Source organism: Leucoraja erinacea, chromosome 22 (assembly GCF_028641065.1).
Source record: "Leucoraja erinacea ecotype New England chromosome 22, Leri_hhj_1, whole genome shotgun sequence".
Classification (NCBI taxonomy): domain Eukaryota; kingdom Metazoa; phylum Chordata; class Chondrichthyes; order Rajiformes; family Rajidae; genus Leucoraja; species Leucoraja erinaceus.
Window position 1 is genome coordinate 3347907 of NC_073398.1, and position 24592 is coordinate 3372498.

Genomic DNA, 24592 nt, shown 5'->3' on the forward strand with positions numbered 1-24592 from the left:
CCCTGGCGGGAGTTGCAAGGTTGTCAACAGAGAAAGTCGTCATCGACTAATGGATTGACTAATGTATAATTCACTTTACCTCCAGCAACCTGGCTCCAAAATTGCAGTGCAGAATCATATACATTGTTCCAGAAAATGAAGTAATCAAAACCCTGCTATGAAAATTGCCCATATTCTCCAGAGTCCTGTTGTAGGTCATCATCCTCAAGGGCAGGTTTTATAGAGGATCTGTTTTGCAGGTGTTTTGAATAAAAGGTCTGCAAGGAAAGCTCTTCTCAGATAATGCTTCACAACCAACAAGGACCGCAGAAGTCCACAGCGAATGGACGTTGTGATCCACTATAATTATCATCTGTGAATGGCCTTGGCTTCTACAGGTCCACCATTGATTATCGAGCAACTGGTGGTCCAGTACTTCCTTTGATCTGGACAAAACTACGAGGACACACTTGAAAACCTCCATAAATGTGGCAATGAGGCCTGGTTAGACGGCCAATCTCGACCTCATCGAGACTTCCGCGCTGATCGGCGGGTCCCATTTGCCCCTCTGTGGTCGAGGCTCTGGAACTCTGGCCATGCCGCTGGCAGATCTGTTCCCATAGCTGACTATAGAGGGGAGATTTGCAGGCCGATATCACGGCTCCTCGACTGCCCCGGCAGACCTTTCCGGTACCGTTGGACTCCTCTCGTGGGCGGGACCTCTGTTGGTCTGGCAATAGGGATAATCAAGAAAGGCACAAAATGCTGGAGTAACTCAGCGGGACAGGCAACATCTCTGGAGAGAAGGAATGGGTGACGTTGCGGGTCGCAACCTACCAGCATCTGGAGTTCCTTCCTACACGCCTAATGCAGAAAAGCTCTGGAATCAAGAATGCTGGTAAAATTGGTGGTGTACTTGTATTACAGAAACACCAGGACTAGTTTGCAGCGAAATACATAGAAACATAGAAATTAGGTGCAGGAGTAGGCCATTCGGCCCTTCGAGTCTGCACCGCCATTCAATATGATCATGGCTGATCATCCAACTCAGTATCCCGTACCTGCCTTCTCTCCATACCCCCTGATCCCCTTAGCCACAAGGGCCACATCTAACTCCCTCTTAAATATAGCCAATGAACTGGCCTCAACTACCCTCTGTGGCAGAGAGTTCCAGAGATTCACCACTCTCTGTGTGAAAAAAGTTCTTCTCATCTCGGTTTTAAAGGATTTCCCCCTTATCCTTAAGCTGTGACCCCTTGTCCTGGACTTCCCCAACATCGGGAACAATCTTCCTGCATCTAGCCTGTCCAACCCCTTAAGAATTTTGTAAGTTTCTATAAGGTCCCCTCTCAATCTCCTAAATTCTAGAGAGTATAAACCAAGTCTATCCAGTCTATCCAAATACCCGGAGATTCAGGAATTAATTAACAATAAATGCATAAAATTAACAAATTTTGCTTGGGCAGCTTACAACCCCAGCAGTGTGAATATTAATTTCTCTAACGTCAAGTAACCATTGCATCCCCTCTCTCTCTCCGTCCCTCTCCCACCCAAGTCGTTGTACTCGTTTCACTGCATTCTAGGTGAGTTTCATTGTCTGTATAACTCATTGTCACCAAGCCCACAGCCAACAATGGACTGTTTCTTTGATCATTACATTTTTGCAAAGCTTTAATCATTTGTTCTATATAACAGTCTATATCTCTCGCTTCCCTTTCCCTTGACTCTCAGACTGAAGAAGGGTCTCGACCCGAAACGTCACGTTCTCCTTTTCTCCAGAGATGCTGCCTAACTCTCTGAGTTACTCCAGCTTTGTGTCTATCCACCATAAATAGTTTGAAGAACTTCTGAACTGGGACTCTCTGACCCAAAGGCCCATGATTACTTTCCACAGCAAAACTGTTTGGTCTGGTCTTTCCACCAACCGAGACTGATGAGGATTAAAAGACTAAATGTCAGCTGAAGAACAACAACTGGGACCACAGACACACTTGTCAACTCATCTCCTACATGGGTCCTCTGAGAAGCCACTATTGTGACCAAAGAATATGAGATAAATCTGATTGTGATAGCGACAGAGGTCTCTTTGCTGTCCTCATTGCACCACAGTAAAAGCTATTTGCAACAATCTTTTTAAATAGGCATCTCTCACTGATTAAAGAGCTTAACTAAATCGCAGTGCAATTTCCATCCATCGTAGCTATCAGTGTGTAGCAGCTCCAAGGAAATTGTAGGGCTAATTTACAAAATGAATGGGAATCTAGTCAATCTAAGTTGCAGCCTCTCCAATACCAAGGTCACTCTGTCTCTGTCATTAAGCAGTAATGTACATTTGCTTATGTACACATTCAGAGAGACAGCTCCAAGTCATTGTTGACGGTCGCAACAACATTTGTAGGAAGCCCCAAAGCCAAACCCCTTGCAGAAGGAAGATAAAAGACTACTGCAAGCAGATGGGAATGTGGCATTGAGTTTAGAATCAGACTGGTCTCGATCTAATTATGTGGCAGAACATGGCTGAATGGTCCATCCCCGCTCCTAACCAGAATGTTTGTATGTTGTGTCCTTTCTCAAGGCAATATTTCTGGCATTGAACTCTAGCTGACTCCAATGGTTGGTTATGGCACTTTCTTACCCAACAGTAGATTCCAGAGGATTTGAGTCCAAGTTAAATGTGTTTGACTGGACTATAGAGGGCCCTAATGAGACGGCAACTGGTATACTGTGTACTGATCTGGCCTGGTTATGCCTGGAGAAAGATACTTGTTGTTTGACGATTGAAACAAAGGTTCACCATTTAGATTGTTGGGGTATTTGGAATTATGGGTTAGATCGAAGAAGGGGAGGTGGTTGGCCGGTCATACGAAAAGTAATGAGCAGAATTTAGCAAAACAAAAAGTGATCTCATTGAAATTGACAAAGTCTTATCTCATTGAACAGGGCTTTTTAGAATCAGGAACAACTTGTTAGTGGTTCTCTAGTTCCAATCAAATCACGTTATAACCAAATTTGGTCCAGACCATAAAAAGTGTTCACCAATTCAATACTTGCTTTACTTTCAATTCAGGTTATGGAAACATGTATTATAACAAAACTACCTGCATACAAAATCATGAAGGGTACAGATAAAGTAATATTTGCAGGGTAGAAGAGTCCAAAATGATATGCTACTAGACCAACTGGGAATCCCTGTCACACGGGAGGCCTGGTCCACCAATGAAACCCGTTCCCCAACGCAATAATGCACCACAAACCCGTAGCCCCCACAGGAGGCGTGGTCCCCCAACTCAACCCATTGCCGAACGTAAGATTTCAGCACCCCCGCCTCCCCCAGCACTAGTCTTTAAAAAAAGTTTGCAATTGCTTTTCCCCAATTGCAATACCAATTCACCCTCCCCCTCCTGTCCTGCCATTGATGGCAACAGTGTTGCAAATGCTAGGTGGAGGACTGTGATATCCCATTCAGGTGAAAGGTTGGTGGAAGCACAGAGTGTTCCTGTATTGCAACTTTGTATCGAAGTTAGTTGGAAGCTGGCAGGAAGGATTTTAACAGTAAAAATCTTGTTAATGTTGGTTTTTTAAACCTTGAAATATCAATAATGTGAAATATAACATCAAATGTGAAGAAACTCGATAGGAACGACCACGGAAAAAAGCTGCGTAAGATTCTGCAAAATGTTTTGCGCTATTGTGTGCCGTTTTGGCGTAGCTCCCGAGATCACAGACAGACAGACAGACAAGTCGAGATTTTTAATAGTACACAGATAGATAGATTTAAAGCAAGAGGGGAAAGATTTAAAAGGGGACCCGAGGGGCGTCATTGTCACAGGGGGTGGAACGAGCTGCTAGAGGAAGTTGTAGAAACAGGTATATTATAATGTTTGAAAAGGCATTTGAACAGTTTTGTGAATAGAAAAGATTTAGATGTATATACAGTAAGCCAAATGTCATCAGCTTGGATATTTGGAACGTAGACTAGTTGGAGTGACGGGCCCGTTTCCATGCAGTACAAACTGCTGATAATGAACAGTGCAGGCACATTATTCATGTTGATGAAGTCATTGAACGAGCCCCAGCTTGTTTGGTTACATTTTTCAGTCAACGTGTATGTTGATTTGCAAGGATACTTTCCAGTCATTCATTATCACTGGAATGTCACCATTCTGCAATGCTTGCGAGACTCACTGACTGGCATGTCTCGTGTCCAAGTTATCAAATACCACAAGATCTATTTTTGTATACAAGTATCTAAACTTTTGTTGGGGATTATGGTTTTAGAAAAAATGCTTGAAAAAATGCCAACATACTTTAACAATCAAGGGCAAGGATACATCGTAAAGAATTCTCTGTGGATAAATGACAAAGATAGGGGGAGGGAGCAAGAGAGTGGGGTGGTGGGAAGGAGAGCAGAAATACCACAACTCATTTGCTCACTCCTCCATCACCTTTTTTTCCCCTCACCCTGCCACTCATCTCTCCCTCTCCCAGCACCAACAACTCGTCCTTTCACAGCCTCCAAGACAGAGTGGTCAAAGGAATCACAACGCTGTCATCAAGCTGTGGAGTTCAGAGGGGCCGGGCAAGTGAAAACCCATCCTGCCATCGAGGTAACTGGCTATCATTAGGAGTAGTAGGGCAGAGAGGGAGGAGCAAGTTCACTGCCCTGATGCCATTCCCGGCAGGTAGAGGAGAAGGAGGAGGGCAAGTACCGTGCCCATCATCACATGAACAGGTTAGTGTGACTTTTAACGAACAAAGAGCTTGACATCCAAGGCCGGCCAAACAATGCCCCGGATAATATGGCGACTTATAGTTTGGGAAAGACTTAGGACATACATATCTATGCAAAATTTAGATTCTATCGTTCGACCCTACTAAAATGTTTCCTCATCTCTGTTGTAAATGGCTTACCCCTTATTCTTAAACAGTGGCCCCTGGTTCTGGACTCCTCCAACATTTTCCTGCCTCTAACGTGTCCAAACACTGAATAATCTTATATGTTTCAATAAGATATCCTCTCATCCTTCTAAATTTCAGAGTATACAAGCCCAGCCGCTCCATTTTCTCAGCATGACAGTCCCGCCATCCCGGGAATTAACCTTGTAAAGCTACGCTGCACTCCCTCAATAGCAATAATGTCCTTCCTCAAATTAGGGGATCAAAACCGCACACAATACTCCTGGTGTGGTCTCACTATGGCCCTATACAACTGCAGGACCTCTTTGCTCCTATACTCAACTCCTCTTGTTATGAAGGCCAACATGCCATTCGCTTTCTTCACTGCCTGCTGTACCTGCATGCTTACTTTCATTGACTGATGAACAAGGACCCCCAGATCCCATTGTCCTTCCCCTTTTCCCAACTTGACACCATTTAGATAATAATCTGCCCACTCACCCAACCTGTCCAAGTCACCCTTCATTCTCATAGCATCCTCCTAACAGTTCACACTGCCACACAGCTTGGTGTCATCTGCAAATTTGCTAATGTTACTTTGAATCCCCTCATCGAAATCATTGATGTATATTGTAAATTTAACAGCATATCTCTCCCCATCCTATCAGAGAAATTATCATTATTCTCTCCATTCCATCCTCAATAAACTTGTTTTCCCACTTTTCCAATTCTGTAGGGCGTTCAACCTGAATTGCCAATTCTTCAGGTGCTGCCTGATATAGTATGTGTTTCCAGGATCTTCAGCTTGTTGATTCAGAGTAATTTGCTGAAATAAAAAAGTCCCAAAGATTTCTGTTCACTGAAGTATTCTAATCATTCACATCAAATTGTGCTCATGTCCTATAGTATGTAAAGTCCACAGAGATCACACAACTTATTGTCTTTTGTCAAACCAGAACACAACTTATGCAGAGACAAAAGATAGACACAAAAAGCTGGAGTAACTCAGCGGGACAGGCAGCATCTCTGGAGAGAATGAATGGGTGATGTTTAGGGTCGAGACCCTTCTGACTTCTCAACCATTAACGTCACCCATTCCTTCTGTCCAGTGACGCTGCTTGTCCCGCTGAGTTATTCCAGCTTTTTGGGTCTATCTTCAGTGTAAACCAGCATCTGCAATTCTTTCTTACATATTTCATTATGCAGAGACAACTTTGAAGAGGATTTTAATGAAGAATCCATTTAACTTGTACACAGAACAATTTTGCAATGTACGTCTTTTTGCAAGATACTACATAGTTCCACCCAGACCAGTAAACATACTTTAATTATGGTATGTGTAGAAAGGAACTGCTGATGCTGGTATATACCAAAGATAGTTGCAAAGTGCTGGAGTAACTCAGCGGGTCAGGCAGCATATCTACCTTTATTTGAATGGCATTCCTGCATTGTGCATTCTCATATCTTCAAACAAATTATTTCTTTGTATGTAACCCCTCTTGATCTTTCTGTTTAAATAAATTCTTGTCACAAGTATACAACTCTGCCTGGTTTTGTTTCCTTCTAAACAAAATATACACCCCAATATTTTCAAATGTTTTCACCCTATTCAAATCAAACAAGACTGATCAAAGTCCTGGATGTTTGATCTAAAACTGAGGATTCTATGGAAAGTTTGAATATTTAGGGTGTAATTTAAGGAACAATATTTACACGTTGAGATTAATGTTATGTTTCATTGAAAATTAGGGTGGCACAGCAGTAGAGTTGCCGTCTTACAGCGCTTGCAGCGCCAGAGACCCAGGTTCAATCCCGACTACGGGTGCTGTCTGTACGGAGTTCGTATATTTTCCCTGTGACCGTGTAGGTTCTCTCTGAGATCTTCGGTTTCCTCCCACCACTCTAAAAACATACAGATATGTAGGTTAATTGGCTTGGTGAATGCGTAAATTGTCCCTAGTGTGTGTAGGTTAGAGTTAATGTGCGGGGATCGCTGGTCAGCACAGAATCGGTGGGCCGAAGGGCCTATTTCCGTGGTATCTTTAAACTAAATCCCCAGTAATGGAATTAGCATTGCATATCAAGGTGGCCAATCTATTTAGATGTTTCTTAACACTTTCTCTTCATTTTGCCATATATTTTAATATAGAGTCCATAAACACAGGAAACCACACATCTTATAATGGTCATCTATGAACTTAACAATAGAGTTCTAAATATGTTACCAATCTAAGTCATGCATTTCTGGGAAAGAATTACACTGAGGTGACTTAACAGACAGATCAGGAGTTGTTAAAGCTCACATGAGGAACTCCACATATTTCACGGCAGAGAACTTCGCCCCTGGCTTATCATCTGTCTTTGTCCATCTATGCATGTGCACAAGGTGGGAAAATAAGCTGCTGTGTCCAATGCCATGCATCAAACGCATGAAATGGTTCACATGGTTCAAGAGTCAAGAGTATTTTGTCATATGTTCCAGATAGAATTATGAAATTCTTACTTGCAGCAGCACACCCGAATATGTAAACACAGTACACTGTAAACAATATAATAAACGAGAAAAAAGATGAGCAGGATAAAGAACATGATAATGCCCTAAATTACATCATCCTCTGTCTTGGCTGCACATGATAATGTATAAAAAAATGCTGCTCCATGAGAAAAACAAAAAAAGTCTCAGCAGAGCAGACATAATCGTGGCTAGATACAAAATGCTGGATTAACTCAGCAGGACAGGCAGCATCTCTGGACAGAAGGAATGGGTGACATTTCAGGTTGAGACCCTTCTTTTTAAGGAATGCCTAGTCTGAAGAGGTTCTCCTCTCTCCGAATTCTGCAACCCTCTTCGCTCCCCCTCTGCATTTCCTCCTGCTATCCAGCTCTACGACCACATTTTAACCCAGCCTTGATACCAGAGCCATGTGTTTTATTTTCCTCTCTGAGTTACTACTGCATTTTAAGTCTATCTTTGGTGTAAACCAGCATCTGCAGTTCCTTTCTAGACTTAATCATCAGACTTCCAGCCACACATTTACCAAATAATGTGGTATGTACACAGAGATTGGGTGGCAAGAGATGATACTGAATATCCATAGACATTTGTACCAGGGCTGGCTCAATGGTAGCTCTCACCTTTCAGATGGTATGCAATGGGTTAAAATGCAAAAGATTTGAATGATGTCTCTCCAGTTTAATATCAAAATATCAGGGACTCTGCTTTATTGGGTAGCCAAAATATTCCCACAATGCAGTTTGAAGTGAGCTAGATACATTTACATTGTCATCCCAATTAATCTGTCACCGTAATTAACCAGTGTACTGGTCAAACTTGACAATATGCACTATAAATGCAGAGGACGTTGCATTAATGTCCTCTTCAGCATATGAAGACAAGTTTACTGTCTTTTCGACTTTTGAGATATGGTGCAATAATAGTCCCTTCGGCCCACCCAGTCCACGCCGACTAATGGTCACCCCGTGCACTAGCACTATCCTACACACTAGGGACAATTTACAATTTTACCAAGCCCAACAAATCTGTATGTCTTTGGAGCGTGGGAGGAAACCAGAGCACCCAGAGAAAACCCACATGATCACAGGGAGAACGTACAAACTCCATGCAGGTAGCATCAGTAGTCAGGATTGAACGGGCCTCAGGCATTCTAAGGCAGTAAACTCTACCACTACGCCATCCTGATGGGCCTGTCCCACTTAGGCGATTTTAGGGGGGGGGGGGGGGGGAGAGAGAGTGGGGTGAAGAGGGGGAGACAACTTTTAAGAAGCCAGAGATATACGGCTGTGAAGCTCAGCGGACATTAACATTACTGGTCAGTTATCCTTGGTTCTGAAACTACTGTTTACGTTTTTTTCCCCAATGAGCCAACATCTCCGGTCAGCACTGGCTAGAACCTACGACCCCCTGGCGACCCACTAGGTCCTCCTGCGGCACAAGAATTCTCACTACTCTCCGTGGCAGTTTCATACTGGTCGCCGCTAATTTTTCAACATGGTGAAAACATGTTGAAAAATTGTCAACAATGTTGAAAAATTTGCGGGGACCAGAATGAGGCCGCGACTAGTTCCGAGGATGCGGAAACGACTCACGAGCATGAAGGCGATTCCCCGGCAACCACCCGCGAACATGTGGCGACCGCATAGTCTCCTGTAGTCACCTAAGTGGGACAGGCCCAAAATGCTGTCAAATGCATAACTGTGGCGAGTTATGAGTACAATGACAATCTTGCTTGCAGCAGCATCACAGGCACATAGACTTGGACAAACAGAATACAAATTCAACAAGACAATAGAAACCAAAACAACAAAAACAATGCCATTTGTGTAGAAAACACGTCTATGGGAAATCAAGAAAGACACTAAGCATTAAGGCATGCACATTTCCAGTATCTGTTCTTGTTTTTTTTTCAAAAAATGTTGCTTAACCTGCTAAGTGCTTCCAACAAACAAGGAAGAGAACTACAGCAGCAGAACTGCATTTGGCAAGCTGAAATCTTGGGGGTAACAATCAAAGTGCACCTTCATAGAGCCCAGTGAAGCTATACTTTGACCCAGCCTACTAAAAATGATGAAATGAAATGAAATGAAATGAAATGATTCAATTTATTGTCATTGTCAGTGTACAGTACAGAGACAACGAAATGCATTTTTAGCATCTCCCTTGAAAGGGAGACACAGGGCGTCGCGGTGTGCCCGCGCCTGCCGCCGTAAAGACCAAACACATTCAAAGCACAGAATAAAGTTATCGTGCAGAAATGCTCAATATTCTGAAATTATCGTGCAGAAATGCCAAATACTCCTCAAATGCTGAATATTCGACAACCAGCAGCTCATTGAAAAGAAAATAATTAAAAAAAATGTGGAACTGAAAGGCAGGTGGGGATATCTAACAAACTATTACTGCACTTCAGAAGGGTAGAGAAGTAGCTATAATCTTTCTCCAACTTGGATCATAAAGCTCCTCAGAAGCTACAAGCTGTCCACAGATTACAAATGAGGCAGTGCAAAGTGTAGATGGACAAACCTTAACTATGAACTATCTTTAGTTGCTTCAAGGATTACCGGCTTTTTTTGCACTCAAATTGGGGTTATTAATTTATTGCATTTTTGATTATTATAGATTATCTATGGACATTGTGTTCACAGGCCTGAAATGCTGCTGCAAGTAAGAATTTCATTGTTCAGCTGTCAGTACACATAGCAATTAAACACTCTTGATTTGACACAAGAGTGATTTTTGTGCACTTTCTGATTAATGGACCAAATCTACTCATGCATGTCTGTGAACACGGAACTCAATTGTTACACGTGACTGCTATACAAGGTGCTTGATTTGATGGTTCCACATGTTAACCTCAGTAACACATTATTAAATACAATATACAAAAGCATTTACATTCCAATAATTCTTAAAGTATAAGTATTATCTCCCATTTCACCCATCCCTTGGCTGCAATTATTGCAAGATCACGACTGCGTTTCAGATTCAGCTACCCAAAATCAAAACCTTTCTATTTCTTTTGATCATCTTCATCACATTGCCCAATGCTTTTCGGTTGAAAAGAACACATGCCTGTAATTTAGATTTTCCTCATTCCTCAAATATTTCACTATGACAAGCAGTAACATTTGAGCTTTATCAAGGACTACGGAACCTTTCCTGTAATGCACAGTGCAAAGCCTCACCCTACTATGGGTGTTGACTGAAACAATTGGGCCTCTAATTGTCTTTTTTTTTAAACTGTGAAAAAAATATTTACAGATTAAATTATGAAATGACAGCAAATTGCAGCTTGCAAGACAAGCCAAATGAACTACACAATCTGATAAAATAGCTACTAATTTTGAAAATGGTGCCAAAATACCATGAATAATTCACGTTAAATTATATCTATGATGATATTTTGCCTACAATGGAGCTAAATTATGAAAAATTTGATGAAAATATGGTACATTAATATGAAAAATGTATAGTCCACGTGGGCAACAGTATAAAACATCTTGGGATCATAACGTCCTTAGCCAACTATTGCTCTATCAGGGAATGACCCTGCCCGAGGTTATCTGTTGCCAGCCCCAATTTATTCTGGTCTTTACTTGCTTCCAGTTCCATCCCACACCTCCTACAATGAATCTTAAGGGTTACGACCTGAAACATCAAATATCCATTTTCTCCGGAGATGCTGCCTGACCCGCTGAGTTCCTCCAGCATTCTATGTCCAGCTAATGAGTTATTTGGTTTAGATTCCCTCTACTCATGCTTTCAAAAAAATAACTTTTTGCGTTACGTTTCTTCTGCCCCATGTTCTTCCACACCATAACTCTGTCTATACCTACTAGTTTCGCAATCTTCCAAGTTTAGTATTAACTGCAAATTTGGAAGTTGTGCCCTGTGTACTCAAATCCAAGGCCAAGTTATTCATTCATAAAATAGTACTGACACAATCAGTACTTTGACAGTAGTCTGAAGAAGGGTCTCGACCAGAAACGTCATCCATTCCTTCTCTCTGGAGATGCAGCCTGTCCCGCTGAGTTACTCCAGCTTTTTGTGTCTAACTTTGGTTTAAGCCAGCATCTGCAGTTGCTTCCTACACACCGACACAATCCATGTTTATCATCGCTAGAATGCTTGAAACAAGGTGCTAATCATCAGGAAGTACAAAGTTGTTGCAGCAAGCCAATTACATGAATTCAGATGAATGCATTCTTTAGCATAGTGGCACAGAGGCTGGCAAATGCATTTGGATCTGTGTCAGTCATATTTTGAGTGCTTTTGATTTCTTTAGAGTTCCAGGATCAATAGTAAATTTAGTGAAAGCATATTTCTAAGATGTCCGAATGTGTTTTAGTACAGCAGACTTTACGACAGCATGGCAGGGACTAGAGATGGGCATTATGGCAGGGTGTATTATTTCCCCGTTAGCGTTTACAATGGCGATGGAGCTAGTGAGTAGAGCATCACGGTGGGAAGTCGGCGGGGAGAGACGGCAGGATGGGCTGCGCTTCCCTCCAATCAGAGCCTATTTGGATGATATGACCTTGGTGACCACAACAGTAGCTTGTGCAAGAAGGTTGGTTAGAGAAGTTAAATGATAATCTTCAATGGACTAGATTGAAGATTAAGCCGAGTAAGTCACAGAGTATTTCTTTGGCAAGGAAAGGTAGTAGAGAAAAGATTCCGTGTAGATGAAGACGAAATCCCGCCTGGAATGGAGAAACCAGTTAAAAGTTTGGCTCGGTGGTATAACAGGAAATTGGATGACACTGAACAGGTTCAGCAACTTAGAAAAGAAAGATGTTACTGATGGGTTAGAAAGGATAGAGAAGTCAGGGCTTCCAGGCAAGTTGAAGTTGTGGTGTTTGCAGTTTGGGCTATTCCCTAGGCTGATGTGGCCATTGACAGTATATGAGGTGCCAATTTCTAAGGTGGAAAAGTTAGAGACTGATTAGTTCAATGCCGCGATTGTTCTTTCTGTGGGCTGAATGTCATTGTAACACGCTGCTTTCTGGTCACTGGATTATCTGCTGCTGATCTGTCAAGTTCTCCGTTTGCTGCTTGCTGTAGCTTTAGATAAATTGCATTGGCTCTGTATTCGCAAAGGAATTATTTCACTTGCTTTGATTTCAGTGAGGAGAAGGTGGCAACTCGGGCACTAGCATTTACAAACTATTTCCTCCGCAGATTATGCCTGGCCTGCTGAGTTACTGCAGGAATCTCGTGAGTCTAGAAAAGACACAAAATGCTGGAGTAAATCAGCAGATTAGGCAGCATCTCTGGTGAGAAGGAATGGATGTTTCGGGTCAACTTCAAGTTACCCTTGCTTTCCCTCTCTCTGTGTCCCTCCCCCGCCCTAGTTCTCCAACTAGTTTCATCGTCCTCCTGATTCATTTTACTGTTGGTCTGCCTCGTTGTCAGCTTCCCCTCATCCAACTTTGAACCATTGTACATTTCCGTGATCATCGTCTGCTTTGATCTGTCTTTCTCACGCCTTGCATGCTCTTTGCACCCTTCCATATCTCTAGTTTCCCTCTCCCCGACTGGGAAGGGTCTCAACCCGAAACATCACCCATTCCTTATCTCCAGACATGTTGCCTGTCCCGCTGAGTTACTCCAGCATTTTGAGTTGATCTTTGATTAAACTGGCTGGGCTGTGGGTAAGATTTTATTGGAGGATGCATCGACAAACTTCATAAATATCTCATGGTTTCCGAGCTGTGAAACTGGCAAACAGTCTGCATCAGGTGTCTGAGTAAGTGCAGGGTGCTGGGAACCATGCCTGGAAACAAGTAATACCAGGATGATATAGGGTCTGAAGGGCATGTTACTGTCCAGCTTTGGTAACTTTTATCTTCCACCTACAAGCACAATGTTCCCAGATATTGCTCTTGAACACAATGCACAATTATACACCTCATCATTTGTAAGATTGTTACGGGCTTGGACACGCTAGAGGCAGGAAAGATGTTCCCGATGTTGTGGGAGACCAGAACCAGGGGCCACAAACGGAGACGAGGAAACACTTTTTTTCTCACAGAGAGTGGTGAGTCTGTGGAATTCTCTGCCTCAGAGGGCGGTGGAGGCAGGTTTTCTGGATGCTTTCAAAAGAGAGCTAGAAAGGGCTCTTAAAAATAGTGGTCAGGGGATATGGGGAGAAGGCAGGAATGGGGTACTGATTGGGGATGATCAGCCATGATCACGTTGAATGGCGGTGCTGGCTCGAAGGTCCGAACGGCTTACTCCTGCACCTATTGCCTATTGTCATCATTCACCCTACATTATCTATCACTATTGTACTAATTAACTATGGAAAGGCTTGGTGAACCATAATATTCCATCAAATGCTGCTTTGAAGGCCCACGTCTGCTAATCTCACAGACTCTAGGGGTATCTTTCTTTTATTTGTCATAGTTTTTTTGGGATGCAGCGAGACTGTTTACAATCGATGCCACTGCTGCAATGAGGTGCTAACCCATAACAGCTCAAGTGGGGTCTATTCCCTCCTGTCAGCTGTCTTTCCAAGCTATCACATGGACTTTCCCTAGTTGTCAGCTGCTCTGTTCGCAGCAGTCACTAGCTGGGCTAGGTGTTAAATTACAATTAAAACACATGTTGGGATGCATGCAGCACATATCCCAATGTCCTCGGTCATTAAATATCATTGTCAGAGTTGCACAGTACGGAAACAGGCCTTACAACCTAACTTGCCCATACCAACCACGATGCTACTTCCACATCCCTCTATACTATTCTTATCTACGAACCGTCCAAATGCCTTTTAAATGTTGTTTATAGTACCCGCATCATCTAATTCCGCTGGCAGCTCATTCCATATACTCATCACTCTCTGTATAAAAACGTTGCCCCTCAGATTCCTACCGTGCCCTCCATAATGTTTGGAACAGAGACCCATCATTTATTTATTTGCCTCTTCCCAAATGTAACACATTGTTATCGGGGGAAGCCGTCCTGTACGGGTATGGCTGCCCAGCCTGCAGCTGTCCGTTTTTTCTCTCCTTTTTAAATTTATAGTTAATTGATTTTTTTATTTTCAGAGTTCTAGCCTTTTTTATGTGTGGGGGCGGGGGGGGAGAGGTGGAAACTGTTTTCTAGGGCCCCTACCTGGTCGGAGAGGCGGCTTTACTCCGGGCTGCACCGTCGACCCGTCCTGGCGGCCTACCAGCGGGTCTGGAGCGGCGTTTCCTGTCGGGGACCACCCAGAACCTTGGCTTCGGCAGAGCGGAGAGGGCGATGCCTTGCCCGTGTCGCCGGGCTGGAACTCCGGTGAGCTGAAGCCCGCCGATGAACATCGCGGAGCTGCGGGACTGTGGAGCGGCCAGCTGCAGGCGGCGGCGCTGACTTTAACATCGGGAGCCTGGGATCTCTCGCCGAGATCACCAGTGGTGGAGCTCCATCGAGCTCCACCACTGGTGATCTCGGCGAGAGATCCCAGGCTCCCGATGTTAAAGTCAGCGCCGCCGCCTGCAGCTGGCCGCTCCACAGTCACACTGCAGAGCGCGGCCTGTCAGCTTCGGAAGCCGCAGTCTCCAGTTAGGAAGCGGCCGCTCCAGGTGTCCCAAGCCACTGAGAGGGTTCTCCCGACGCCGGAGCACCATCACCCGGCGAGAACAGCTTGGAACATCGGCCTGTCGCAGAGGCGACTGCGGAGGCCTCAATAGGCCCGACTATGGGTGGACATAATGGGAACCATTGTGGGGAAAGTTTTTTATGTTTATTGTTCAATTCTTTAATGTTGTGTCTTATCTTTATCTGTGTGCTGCATGGCAAGACAAATTTCACTACAACAATTGGTGTACGTGACAAATAAATGTCCTTCGTCCTTGCACTCATCTGCATTAAATTCCAATGGGTTATTGATAGGGGATGATCAGCCATGATCACAATGAATGGCGGTGCTGGCTCGAAGGGCCGAATGGCCTCCTCCTGCACCTATTGTCTTAACATAGAAACATAGAAATTAGGTGCAGGAGTAGGCCATTCGGCCCTTCGAGCCTGCACCGCCATTCAATATGATCATGGCTGATCATCCAACTCAGTATCCCGTACCTGCCTTCTCTCCATACCCCCTGATCCCCTTAGCCACAAGGGCCACATCTAACTCCCTCTTAAATATAGCCAATGAACTGGCCTCAACTACCCTCTGTGGCAGAGAGTTCCAGAGATTCACCACTCTCTGTGTGAAAAAAGTTCTTCTCATCTCGGTTTTAAAGGATTCCCCCCTTATCCTTAAGCTGTGACCCCTTGTCCTGGAATTCCCTACCATCGGGAACAATCTTCCTGCATCTAGCCTGTCCAACCCCTTAAGAATTTTGTACGTTTCTCTACGATCCCCTCTCAATCTCCTAAATTCTAGAGAGTATAAACCAAGTCTATCCAGTCTTTCTTCATAAGACAGTCCTGACATCCCAGGAATCAGTCTGGTGAACCGCCTCTGCACTCCCTCTTTCTTCTAACCAGTCCTCAGCCTATTTACAGATCTTGCCACCTGCAGATTTGCCACAAAAGGTACCGACTAAATGGAGCATCTAGGACTTCCTGGTAGTTCAAACGTACATTGTGATCTTGAGGGAGTTTGATCAAACTGCAATCAGTTTGAAGCTGCTCTTACTTGCCCTGATGTCAGCAAGAGCCATGTCCCTTTAAATTGCAGGAATATATAATTTGCTACTTTGAGTTTTCCCATGTACACTCCAAGAGTTGTCTGGAATCTGAGTTCCATTTTATGAATTTAGAAACAAAGGTGATCATTCAACCCCAGAAACATGCTCCTATACTCCCCAACCACTCACACCAACTTCTACAGATGCGCCGTAGAAAGCATTTTATCGGGATGCATCACAGCATGGTTTGGGAACAGCTCCAGCCAAGACTGCAAGAAATTGGACACAGCCCAGACCATCACACAAACCAACCTCCCTTTTATTGACTCCATTTACACCTCACCCTTCCTCAGCAAGGCCACCAGCATAATCAAGGATGGGTCGCACCCTGACCACTCCCTCTTCTCCTCTCTCCCTTCGGGCAAAAGGCATAGAAATGTGAAAACGAACACGTCTAGATTCAGGGAGTTTCTTTCCAGCCGTTATCAGGCAACTGAACCATCCTACCAACAACTAGGGAGCGGTCTTGAACCATTATCTACCTCATTGGAGACCCTCGGACAATCTTTGATATGACTTTACCGGCTTTATATTGGACTAAACATTATTCACGTTAATCCCATAATCATGTATGTGTACACTGTGGATGGCTCAATTGTAAGGATGTATTGTCTTTCCACTGACTGGTTAGCATGCAACAAAAGCCTTTCATTGTACCTCGGTACACGCGACAATAAATTAAACTCAATATATTGAGGCTGATCTGCACTTCAACCCTATTTACATGTCTTTACTTCCTATTTTATTTAGAAAATTATACTTGCTTAACAAAGTTCTTACAAAACAAAGAATATCACTTTGACTTGTCATTCATGTACTGTACATTCAGTTTGAAAAAGTGATGTCCAATTTTTCTCCGTAATGACCTGCTTTAAGATTTGCTTATATCTCCAAACAAACCCTTAGACAATTTGGCTTTATCTTTCTTCTTGATCATTGACATATCAAGAAAAAAAGCCAACATTTAACAGTGCGAGGCTGTGAATCTGTACACATTCTCTCAGACCTTTCAAAAGTACAGTGCTCACAACTGAACACAGTTCTGCAGATTGTTTAACCTACAACAGTATGCTACATGCAGATGTATGCCTTGCTTCAATTATACACTATAAACGTCCAAACATAGATTTTTTGCAAAACATCTTTTGATATGTAAAAATCCATATGGCCATATATTAGAAACAGCTACATTCTAATGGAGTAGACATTTGAGGGATAGGATTTTAACATTATTCACAAGAAACAATGAAGTTTACAAAGACTTTCACTTCAACTCAAAACCTGCAGAAAATTAATTGATTTGATGCATATACATTTTAACCAATTTGCAGGAACCAGAGAATACATCATGAACTTGGCAACGCTATAATTATACCCAAGTGTACAGGAACATTATCTAGTCATTTTTAAATGTTACAAGATTGTGGTATACAGTAACCCTTACTTGAAACATAACAGTACTCTTGGCCAAAGGAATTATAAAAAATGTTGCTCCAATTCCCACTGCTCCAACTCAAGCAATTTATATATTTCCAATTCCTCTCGCTCTACTTCTGATAGCCATACCTTCACCTCCAGCTCTGAACATTCCTCCCTAAACCTAAGGCTCTCTCGTATTCAACTGCATTGTTTTAAATAGCCCAAATTGCAATTTTCTTTGCAACATTTCATCCAATTGCACATTAATGTCACATTTGCAAATGGCTGGCTGGTGCTCAATGCCAACCTTATAAAAATTGCACACGAAAAGTAACGAGTTCAAGAAGGAAGATAATTAGCCAGGTAGCTAGAAATTGGATGTGATCCGAGAAGTAAGTTTTTCCACACAGTTGATGGTGGTTATCTGAAATAAGCTGCCAGAGCTGGTGCGAGAGACAGGTCCAATTATGACATTTAAAAAGGCACTTGAACAGGTACTTGATTAGATAAATAGACGAGGCATAGAGGGATACAGGCCTGATGCAGATAAATGAGATTGGTGTAGAATCATCAGAGACGTGAGCATTTATATGGATTTTTTTTAAACATTTATTTAATTTTTGTTTTGTTCATTGAATACTGTGTTAACAAGCCAGTTGTGCTGCTGCAAGTAAGAATTTCATTGTTGGTTTCGGCGCAAGTGATGATTAAACTCTGTTGACAGTCAACTTGGCCAAGATGGTGAAGAAGAGCACATTTCTATACTGTATGATTTTATGATTTGAATGAAAGACAATTATACTTTATACCTATTCTGTTCTTGTTTAACAGTGCAATTAAAAACCATAGTTAACTCAAATTGTTAAGTTGCTCAACACTCAACATTTTATTTTGACTCAAAGAAAGCATGTGACTGAAAAAAACATTATAAAAACATGCCCTTACTCTCTAAATTATGACTATTATTCCTCTGAAGACTTGGATTTATGTGCAAAGCATGCGAAATGCACAGAGCTAATTTTGATTAATGTTATACTTTTTCTAGCCTTGTGTTATCCCAAAGCTCTTTACAGTGAAGTATTTTCAATGAATATTATAATTTGAGAAACAACAACCAGTTCGCAGAAACATCACGTAGTAGTGACTGGAAAATCTATTTTTGATTGAATAATAATCAGAACAATTCCATTGCTCGCTTCAAGTGTCGCAAGGTCTTTTACATCCATCCAAGAGAATCAAATCAATGAGGCTTGCATATAACATTCTGATCCAAAATGTGACCAAGTGCTTAAGCATTTTCAGTTCTGCACCAAAAGATCAACCCAAGTGTTTGTCCACAAGCTAAAATTATGGTCAACTGAACACTCACACTACACTGCCTAGGATCTATCCGAAAACAAAAAGTAAAAAAAAAAGAATGTTTTTGGACGTTTTCAAGGTTTCAAGTACTCACTTTTGATACCACAGGGATATCCAATTCACTTGGTGAGCATTCCTCCACCCATGACGAACTTGGACAGGTTTCAAAGTCTGTATGCCCCACATCGTGTAGGTATTGGTACAAAGGAGAGTTCTATTCCACAAAAGGAATAAATAGAATATTTTAGACAATTGCCATTAAAGAACAGTGCACACATTATTTTTTTTTGGCATGCAATAGACCTGTAATGTCATTTAATGCTGGAGAAACTCAACGGGTGAGGCAGCATCTATGGAGCGAGGAAGAAGGGTCTCGACCCGAAACATCACCTATACCTTCGCTCCATAGATGCTGTCTCACCTGCTGAGTTTCTCCAGCATTTTTGTCTACCTTCAATTTTCTCCAGCATCTGCAGTTCTTTCTTAAACATGTAATATTATTTAGTTTAGATATGAGATACAGCTCGGAAACAGGCCCTTCAGCCCACCGAGTCTGCACCGACCAGTGAACCCCGCTCATTAACATTATCCTACACACACAGGGAACAATTTTACTTTTATACCAAGCCAATTAACTTACAAACATGGACGTCTTTGGAGTGTGGCAGGAAACAGAAGATCTCGGAGAAAACGCATGCGGTCACGGGGAGAATGTACAACCTCCGTACAGACAGCACCCGTGGTCGGGATCGAATCTGGGTCTCTGGCTCTAGGCACTGTAAGGCAGCAACTCTACCGCTGTGCCACCGTATGTCAGGAAACAGCATGCTTCCTTCTCAATACTTAACGAGACAAAAAGTATTGCATTCAATTACACTCGTGGAGTCTATGTTTAATTAGTAAATGAAGGAGTTAACAGATCTCAGCCGAGATGGCAGCATTGCAATTAATCTTACAGATTTGCTAGATTTAAGAACAAGATAAACACTGACATGACAATTGCTCCCAGTGACATATATGTATATGGATGTCAACCAAGGACAATTCTGAACACTTGGACAGATACATAATTAGCAAATACTGCCCAGTCCATCATTGGTACTGACCTCTCCATCATCATAGGAATTGATAGGAAATGCTGCCTTAAAAATGTAATCAGCATCATCAGGGACCAACACCACCCCTTCCATCCCAAAGGTAGTACAGAAGCCTGAAAACTAACATCCCGGTTCAGGTGTAGGAAGGAACTGCAGATACCGATAAAAAAACCATAGACATAAAAAGCTGGAGTAACTCAGCAGGACAGGCAGCATCTCTGGGGAGAAGGAGTGAGTGACGTTTCTGGTCGAGACCCGGTCTCGACCCGAAACGTCATCCACTCCTTCTCTCCAGAGATGCTGCCTGTCCCGCTCAGTTAAAGCCCTGTCCCACGGTACGATTCATTCCAAGAGCTCTCCCGAGTTTGCCCTGATTCGAACTCGGAGATTTACGGTATTGGCCACTCGTCGGTACTCGGGGCTCTCGTGGACATTATTCAACATGTTGAAAAATCTTCACGAGTCTTCCCGTGCTTACCTGCCGTTAGCGAGTCTTCCCGAGTACCTGCCATTAGCGTTACGAGCCACTAAGAGACGTCCCCGAGCTCTACCATACCCGCTACGTTCATTCTCCGTGCTTACCACGAGTTTGATTTTTTTTAAACTCGGGAGAGCTCTTGGAATGAACTCGTACCGTGGGACAGGGCTATTACTCCAGCTTTTTGTGTCTATCCATGTTCAGGAGCAGCATCTTCTCAACAACCATTTGGCTATTAAACACTACAACCTCCAACTAAGCTTCAAACTACATAGACTTGGGGGGCATTGCTTTTTGCCTTTGCACTATTATTTCTTTTGTTTTTTTTATAGCAAACTTAGTTTTGTTATTATGGTACTGGTATTTACAGAGTATTATGTTTATATATCTGCTGTGCTGCTGTAATTAAGAATGGCACAGTTCTGTTTCAGGACATATGATAATAAAACACTTGATTTGTCTCTTGTAAAGATCTAGAAGGGTATGGGCCAAATGTTGTCAAATGGGACTAGCTTAGATGGAATATCTTGGCTGGAATAGACATGTTGGGAAGAAGGACTGCTGTGTATCTGACAGGTGAATGCTTTGCACGGCCAAATTTATAAACTTTATTTTTAAACTGCATTATTCCTTGGAAAATAAACATCTTCACAGAAACTGCCTCAATTGGCAGGAGGCAAGGCAAGACATTGAGAGGAGAAAATCAAGCATCAGAATTTAAGTTCATTTTAAGCACCTTTATCATTACTTGAATGTTAAAAACACTTGTCATATAAATTAAGCATCCAAAAAACATTGAAGAAAGAAGACTGCTTGTAAGGGAACATGGAAAGATATCCTAAGAGCATAATTAGAAGTTACATTTTGAGAAGATATTTGAGGATGGTATGCGAAAAGTGTGATACAGAAAAGGCAATTTAAACCACAACCATTCAGGTCATTGAGAATACATTCTCCTCAATTCAATCTAAATTGTATACTGAGCATTGGGATCAAATGCTGCACCACTTGAAACAGTGGATTAGACAGCTCCAAGTTACCACCTGCTACCACCAATTTTGCTACGAGCTGTCCCTCAAATAGTCCAAAAATGCATTTTGTTTGAACACAAACGTCAATTGCTTTTAAAATTCATTCTTGGAATCAAGGAATCAGTGTCATTTAATGCCCAAATCAAGTGACCCTGATATAATGACATCCATTTAAAAATTGTAATTTTCATTCCATGACCGTGGTATATTCCAAAGCACTCCTCGGGGAATAAAATTAGTTTGAAAGTGTACTCCTAGCTTAAATTTGTAAAAATACGGCTAGCAACTTACACACAGGATATGAACACAATCTGATTTGGGGATGTTGATAGGGATAAAGGTTCAGTTAATCTGGAAGAACTGCTCAGCTCTTGTAAATATGTCACAGAGCATTATAGATCCTTAAAACTTTGTCAAAATGGAACCCTTCTGGTGAGATTTTGCATGCAACACAACAGCAAAGAATCAAATATAGCAGTTCTGAACTTATTTGGATAAAAGATGAGCACAAATCAATGCTGTTACCAGCAAGCTGCTAGTCCATTTAAATAGATTAGCGCTGTTGTAATGTCCCGAAGGCAATGGAGCTGCAATTGGAAGGGAATCCCCCGGGGCAAGAAAATCCCAGAACTCCCAGAGGATCACTGTCACAGTCAATTCAGTGCCAGGAAACATCAGGGAGGGCTGCATCGTGTCCGTAAACACGGCCTACAGGGGGGGGGGGGTTTGCAAGAAAGCCCGAAGCACAGGGGACTATTCTACTGGCCATTGTTCAGTCCCTAGAGAATAAAGTTGGGGACTGAAGGGTAAGGCTACTTTATCAAAGGGAGATGAGAGAATGCTATGTTCTCTGTTTCACAGACACAGGGCTTACCCCCAACTCCCCAGACTTGGCCCTCCAACCCAAAGGTTTCTCCATCAATGAATAGATGTATCAAGGAAAGGAAGAGGCAATGGGATTTCCTGCATGGTAAACTCTTTACGGTGCTCAGATGTAGCCGTCCTGTACAACACCTGCTCGCCGCACCTGGAATGTCTGGTGGCAAAGTGCCATCCCTTCTATCTCCTGAGGGAACTCGCCTCAATCATCCTGACTGTGGTGTACATTCTAAGCCACGCAGAGGTCCATCTAGCACTGGAGGAGCTGCACGCCATGGTTTACAAGTATATCATAGCCAGGGACATCAACAAAACCAGCTTGAAGAAATGATTCCAAAACGAGCAAGTGTCCGTCAGCACCAGAAGATTACTCCACACGAGTCGAGTGTGATTTATTGTCTTATGTCCCGAAATAGAACTATTAAATTCTTACTTGCAGCTGCACAACAGATATGTAAACATTGTACTATATAAACAACATAGTTTTAAGTTTTTTTGGAGGTTGTGGTGGTTTAATAGCCAGATGGTTGTAGGGATGTAGCTGCTCCTAAACCTGGACGTTAGTTTTCAGTTTCTTATACCTTCTTCTCGATGGGAAGAGCGAAATAAGTGTGTGGCAAGGGTGGCGTGGGTCTCTGATGATACTGCTGATTTTTTGAGGCAGTCTCCTGTAGATCCCTTTGATGGTGGGAGGTCAGTATCTGTGATGGACTGGGCAGTGTTCACCACTTTTTGCCATCTTCTTCGTTCCGGGGCGTTCGAGTTGCCAAATCAGGCCGTGATACAACTTGTCAACATGTTCTCTCTACTGTACAACTGTAGAAGTTAGAGAGTATTCGGTGGCATACCAAATCTCCTCAATCTAAGGTAGTAGAGGTGTTGATAGTACTGCTAATTAACACTTAGATTGCTTGGATTGGTTAACTAGTCAATGTTCAAGGACTCAGCAACAAACACGCCACAGTTGTTACAGAATACAGAAGTGTCTGGGGGAGTGTGTTCCCACAGAAATCATCAGAGTGTTCCCCAATCAGAAACATTGTATGAATCAGGAGGTCCACAATCTTTTGAGGACCAGATCTCGGGCATTCAAGTTTGATGACATAGATTCATATAAGTAGTCCAGATACGGCCATATTAAGGCCATCAAAAAGGCTTTTTTGCTCTGGAGGATGAGACGGATATTCGGCAGCTGTGGCAGGGCTTGCACACCATCAATTCCTACAAGGTGAAACCGAAGGGCAATTCAAGAGACAGTGAGGCATCACTCCAAGATGATCTACTACGATAGGGAGAACACTGATGTGCCTTTCCAGGCCCCCAATGATATTCTAATCTCAGTTACCAAGGCCGACGTCAGAAGATTCTTTTGGAGGGTGAACCCTCGGAAAGCGTCCGGACCTAGGGTCCTACCTGGTTGCATTCTCAAAACCTGCACGAACCAATTGGCTAGAGTTTTTGCGTTCATCTTCAACTTCTCATTATTGGGGTCTGAGGTTCCCACCTGCTTAAAAAGGGCTACAATAATTCTGGTGCCCAAGAAGAGCAAGGCGATATGCCTAATCATTACCGACCAGAAGCACTAATGCCCGTGGTTATGAAGCGCATGGAGAGTTTGATTATGACACATAACAACTCCTACCTCAACCAGAACCTGGACCCACTACAATTTGCCTACCACCACAATAGATCAACAGAGGATGCGATCGCACTGGCTGTATACTCTGCATGGGGCCACTTGGACAATAGAAACAAAGAAGGCCGAGAATCCACAAACTTGTCTTCATCAATGGTGGAGTGTCAAAAACTTCAAATTCCTGGGCATGAACATCTTTGATCCGTCCTGGACCCAGCACACCGATGCAATCATAATGAAAGCTCATTTACCCCCACTTCGTAAAAGATTGAGGAGATTCGGTATGGTGACAAATACTCGCTTGAACTTCTACAGTGGAGAACATATTAATTGGCTGCATCACGGCCTGGTTTGGCAACTTGAAAGCCCAGGGACGGAGAAGATTGCAAAAAGTGGTGAACACTGCCCATCAGGGGAATCCCCCCCCCACCCCCCCACCCCTGCCTTCAGGAAGAAAGTATAGGAGTCCAACAAAATGTAGCACCTGGGCTTCGGATCAGCTTCTTCCCAATAACCATCAGGCTATTGAACACTACGAACTCCAAATAAACTCCAAACTGCCTTGATTGGACTAGGGACTAGTCTTTGCACTGTACTGTTTGCTTATTTTTATATATTGAAT

General features: G+C 42.8%; 1 protein-coding gene across 1 annotated transcript in view; it reads right to left on the minus strand.

Annotated features, from left to right (window-relative positions):
* The window catches only part of vezt (vezatin, adherens junctions transmembrane protein), an 85701-nt gene that overhangs the window by 44489 nt on the left and 16620 nt on the right, over nt 1–24592 (minus strand). The window contains exon 2 of the mRNA XM_055652780.1: nt 18944–19063. Within this exon, the coding sequence (XP_055508755.1) occupies nt 18944–19063 (120 nt within the window). The remainder of the gene's footprint in view (nt 1–18943; nt 19064–24592) is intronic.